Genomic DNA, 5,996 nt, shown 5'->3' with positions numbered 1-5,996 from the left:
GGTCGGCTTATATATGTATATATAGATGTATATATAGAACGACTTATAAGGTTTCTTAAATAATATGGATTAATTGGAAATCATAATGAAAAATAGGCTTTTAAATAGACTTTCAGGCCAAACCAGACTCTTAAAAAGGCCAGGTCAAAAAAGAGAGTCTATTATAGGTCACAAGTCAGACTCAGACCTTTCAAATTTATCGTAGGTCAAACCCCGATCTTATAAAGCCTAGCTTAGCCTAACCTATTTCCACCTGAGAATTCAACCATTAAGGATAAAAAAAGTATTAAACAAATATTTTGTTACTGCCAAAGTCAAAAAATATAATACTTTTTGTTACAATTAATATGATGAATCCTTGAACTAAAAGGAAATATATTTTATTCAACTCTCATTAATGTTTAAGTTATAGTTTTTAATGTTTATGTTTGTATTTATCTTGAGAATAAAGAAAGTTATATTTAAAATATTCAAAAAATTGAAAAGTTCATATTACTCTATTTTAAAATCCTCAAAAGGTTTTTTTTTTCTTTTATACCACTGATTTAGTCTGGTTCGGGGGCTGACATCAAATGGTTCCATCCCCCTCCCGATCGCAGTTGCAGAAATTTCTCCCTACCAAATCCAGCGCCAATCACCACTGGACCAACTAACGATTGGTCAAAAAGTCTTTTTTTTTAATCATATATTATCTATTCAAACATTTAATAGTCTTTTACTTTTAGTTTTTTATTAATTATAATTTGATTTTTGCTTTTAAAAAAAGGATGCATTAAATGGACAAATAAGGATTGAACCATCCTTTTAACAAAATATTAAGTTCTTCTTTATTTTATTTTACTTTTCAATATCTTTCATATACTTCCCCAACATATCCTATATATATATATATATATATGACTCTTATTTTATGTTGAAATATGTTATAGAAAGAAAAAGAGAGGAAAAAAAATACTCCCTAATAGAAATTATGGCAAGAATTAGAAGAAGGAAGATCACATCCAAATTGATTGAGAATTTAAGTCAGAGAAAACTGTGTTATAAGAAGAGAATAAAAGGGTTGTTCACTAAAATGGAGCAGGTGACAACCCTTTGTGATCTTGAGGCATGTGCGGTTGTGTTTGGCCCAGGAGATACAACACCTTTAATGTGGCCATCTCGTGCTGTAGCTGAAACCCTAATACACAAATTTGAGTCGATGTCAGAATTTACCCGATCCAAAAATGTAACTGACCAAGTGTCTTTTTTGAAGGAAAAAGGTGAAAAACTTCAAGCAACCCTTGACAAGATGAAGGAAGATAATGAAGAAACACTAATGGGTTCTTACATGTATCAAATTGAAAGCGGGGGTAAGGTTTTGAGTGATTTTGAACCTAGTGAGTTGAATCGTTTGATCAATTTTATGTTGAAAAAGTATAAGATTTTTAGTCAAAGACTAGGGTATATTGAAGAGGGTGTGTCCCATCTTAATAGTCCTTTAGAGAATAAGAATGGGGTAGATTTTGAGATAAACACAAATAATCAAAGTTTGAATCAACAACCATTGTTAGATTTAGATAACCAATGCGATCGAATGATTATTGATTTTGATAACAATGTTGGAAGTAGCATGAGGCCATCACCACATGAAAATCTTAATAATGGTGGTAACATGTTTGAAGTTTTTGGAGGCTTCAATAACAATGGGGGTAACAACATTGATAGAAGCATGGTGATACAACCATATTCAAATCCTAGTGTTGGAGTTGGTGAGGTGTTTCCTCAAGGAGTATTTGAGGGTTTTAATGGTGGAAGTACTTCGAGAGTGTTTGATGAAGGAAAATATGGAGGTTTCAATGGCGAAAAATACTCGGGTTCTGCGGCATTTCCTCCTAACATGCTTGGAGTTTCCAATGGTGAAAATTATCAATCAAATTTATTTCCTCAAGGTGATTTGCAAGGTAGTTATGGTATCCCTACCAATGATGGAAGTGGCATGACTATGCCAATGCCTTTGAACATCAATGAAGACAATAATAATGGAAGACATATGAGAAGTTTCAATGCAAACTTTGCTGATGGAAACAATTTCAACAATAGATTTCTTTAAGAAATTTTTTTCAAGCAATCATGATACATTTGATGTTCAATTGCCTATATTATTTGGAGATAACAGATCTATAAATTGATATTAGTGAGACTTGTCTAAAGTTATATTGAGATGGAATTGTTTTTATGAATTATTTATCATTTTAAAGTTATTTCTCTGTTGACTAACAATTGCAGGATGTATCATCCTCTTTAATTTTTAATTATTTTTTAAATTCACGAAGAAATAATTATATTTTTTAAAATTTTAAAAAAAATACTTTTTTTATTATTGATTTTATTATGAGGGGACAACACTCATGTAATATTAGCGAATTTTTATTTATCCCTCATAGTAATAAAACAAATTAATTTTTTTTAATGATTAAAATTTTAAAAAAAATCCACGTGGAATTATACAAAATTAAAAATTTAAAGCAAATAACACGTTGGCAGCAAGAGAGAATTTGTTGCAATGTGGCGGTCAGGTGGTATTGTAATTTAAATATTGCAAGGGGGTGATTACAAAAAAAACTTTACCATGGACTAAAAACAAAACTAGCTAACATTATCGGAGATTTGTATATTTAACTATATATATGGAACATATCAAATGAGTATTTTATAATGAGAGATGAGAGGAATAAATATTAATCATTGGATTCATCGAGAGAATGTTAATACATTAATGTGACTATTAATTTTTCTCTCTTGATCATAAATTCCATTATTGATATTTTTTAGTCTCATCTCTCATTATAAAATACTCTCACTTGATATATATATATATATATATATATATATATATATATATATATATATATATATATATATATATATATATATATATATATATATATATATATATATATATATATATATATATAAGTTGGATAAGGTTATCACCGGAGTAAAATATTTTGAAAAAAAAACAAACAATGGTACTATTTAATAAATAATTAAATATGTTAAAATTAAATAATACCACCATATAATTGGTTGAAGATATACTACTCAACTTTTTGTGATGGGTCGAGAAGTTGTCCCATATAAAAAGTTGTTTTTACAAGAACAATAATATGTAATATGCAACCATTTAACAAATAACTTTTTTTTTTAAGATTATTTTTGTTTTGGTGTTTTTATATATGATGGCGATTCCTTTCTTGATAAAAAAAGTGTAATAGTTCATAATATATAACTTGAGGAAGGAGAAAAAACCTGACTATTCGCGTTCAAATAATTATAAAGTTATTCAAATGTTTTTGTTAGATAATCTTTTTAAACATCTAAACACTCTTTGAGCCTATGGAATTGCTTCTTACTTTGATGATTTATGTTGCCTTAATTTAGATAAATGTCTTGTAACATAAAAATCAAAATATTATGTGATAATTCAACGTTATCACAATCTCATTTCTTCAGATATCTGAATTCTCGAATCTTAATTTCATCAGTGATGGTTGGATTTAAGACTATAAAATCTGCCACTACGAGAAAAGCTATTTCTATTGCTCTACCATTAAGGAATCAACCACCTCTTCCACTACTACAAAACATTGTGGATCCTGAAATATATGGTTGTTTCGCTGCATCCAGATCTAGTTCAAGCTTCACAATAGTCAAATTTGTTCAAGAAAATCGGATAGAAACGGTTGTTCCACTTCCGATTACACTACCTGGGGACTTGCTTGGCCTCCAAACAAGCATCTATATGCAACTTACTAACAAATTGTTGAATAACATGTTTAACATCATTCGCCAAAAGAATTCACACACCTTTGAAATAAGTCTTTAGCGCCTGGATGAAAACCTTCATAACGCTCCCTCTCGCAAAAATAAAGTTCAAAAAGTTGATTCAAATAAGACTCGTGTTATCATCCCAAAACCAGACGGGACAAAAAGAGACGATGCTCCTCAATTGTGTCTGAATTGTGTTTTGTAATACAAAGATATTCAATAACTCCATTATTTTTTGTTTCAATATGGTATCCATTTAGGCAAATATCTTTGAAATTAATAAATTTCTATGAGACTTGGGGGAATATAATGCATTATCAATGTGCAATATTGTTCCTCCACGTAACAACACATTAACTCTTCCAGAGCCTGTAATTATTTTTTAGGTGCCATATATAGTAGTATAGTACTAACACCAGTCTTTTGATTCACTAAATTAGAGAAATATCTTTTATTCTTGAGAATTGTGTAAGTAGTTGCACTATCAACAAGACACATATCTTCATTACTAGTGCTACTAGTGCCAATATTAAAAATAATAATAACTTTTTAACAATAAATTATAAGCGCACTTTAAAGACACAAGTCATTTAAACGATAAATTATATAAACAAACAAGTAGAAAAAACAGTTTATTATTATTAAAAAAGAAAATTCAAAACATTTATAAAAAGAAAAATCAAAACTTCCATAAAAATTTTTTTCAAAAACATCCATAAAAAAATATGGGGATAGTAATTCTCTTATACTCACTATCCGCGACAACAATGTCATCAATCTTACATTCCTGATTTTTCATTAATTAAATGATATGGTGTAATTTGTGTCTATCTAGTTCAGTTAAATTTATCAATTTGTATCCAAGCCTAGTAAATACATTTTATAGCTATTGATAATTGTATCAACCATATTTATTTTATATTCAATTACCCTTTTATGCGTGCTTAGTATTATAATTTATAAAATTTGGAGAATAAAGTACGTATATCGATTGAATTTTAAATTAGGGTTAATGTAAAATATGATGATTTTATAGCTAATGTGCAATTTTCTGTCAAAATATGATAGATGGTTTAGTTCTATAATTATATTGTGTCTGATGTGTTATTATGACTGACTTTATGTATATTGATTCGTGCCAAAAGATATATATAAGTGTATTATATAAGGATATATATCGATCAATTTGACTTAAATTTCTCTGAAAAGGAAAACGGATAAGGAAGATGATTCAAGAAACTAAGTAGTATCTATTTATAGGTTCTCGTATTATTTGACATTAAATTAAAATAATAAAAATAAATCTTTGCATTTGATTGTGTACATGGCAAAATCTAATTAGATCGTTTCCTTAATGAAAAAACCACTATTTTCTGAAATTGTGTTTAGCATGATATAAATGAAATTGATTTTATTTCCATAATATATAAATTTAAAATATTTATTTTATTTTGAATTAAAATCATGATTTAATTTCTATTTCTAAAATATTCATATATAATCAACACAAGAATATTTGATTGTTTTGAAATATTCCTGAGTTTTGGAATTTAAATTTATATATTCTGAAATCTATATATAATGTGATGATATACGAGAATCATATACAACTTAAATTATATATTCTAAAATTAGAGCATAATGTGACAATTTGTTTTTTTTTTATGGGGAAACATAGATTGCATTAAACCAGAAAGCCCCTAGGGGGAATTACAACAGAAGCAGCATCTGGAGGCTCAGCAAGCCAAGACTTTGAACCAAGCATCCTACCCAAACCAACAAGTAAAAGACGGATATCGCAAGCTAAGAATTCCAACGCCGCCACTCTCGCGACCGAATTAATGCTGTCAACCACTGTTAGTGCATCAGATTGAACCATAGTATCTTCTCCAAGTGAATACTCTTGGCAACTTGCAAACTCCATTTAATTGCCAACATTTCAGCCATGGCCGGTTCGACAGAAATGCGCTCCTTGCGACATGCAGCATAAATAAACTCAGAGTTCCAATTTTTGACAGAACATCCAAATGCCACTGACTCATCATTGAAACAGCCCGCATCCGAGTGAATCACCGCCACGTCCCTATCTAAATTCAGCATGCTACTATCCAGGATAGTGGGTCTGTTTTTAGTGACTCTAGGAACCTGTTTGTTAAACTCAACCACGAAGTCACACGTCTCTTGCGCAA

At 29.4% G+C, this 5,996-nt stretch overlaps 1 protein-coding gene across 1 annotated transcript; it reads left to right on the top strand.

Moving 5' to 3' along the window:
- Positions 1-1,072: 1,072 nt before the first annotated feature.
- LOC131615195 (uncharacterized) lies at positions 1,073-2,089 on the top strand. The gene has a single exon (XM_058886679.1). It carries the CDS (start codon positions 1,073-1,075, stop codon positions 2,087-2,089), a length of 1,017 nt encoding a protein of 338 aa, XP_058742662.1.
- The last annotated feature ends 3,907 nt before the right edge of the window (positions 2,090-5,996 follow it).

Source organism: Vicia villosa, linkage group LG6, assembly GCF_029867415.1.
Source record: "Vicia villosa cultivar HV-30 ecotype Madison, WI linkage group LG6, Vvil1.0, whole genome shotgun sequence".
In the NCBI taxonomy this organism is placed as follows: Eukaryota; Viridiplantae; Streptophyta; class Magnoliopsida; order Fabales; family Fabaceae; genus Vicia; species Vicia villosa.
Note: the sequence above shows the minus strand (reverse complement) of the source record. Positions and strands in the feature narration are given on the sequence as shown.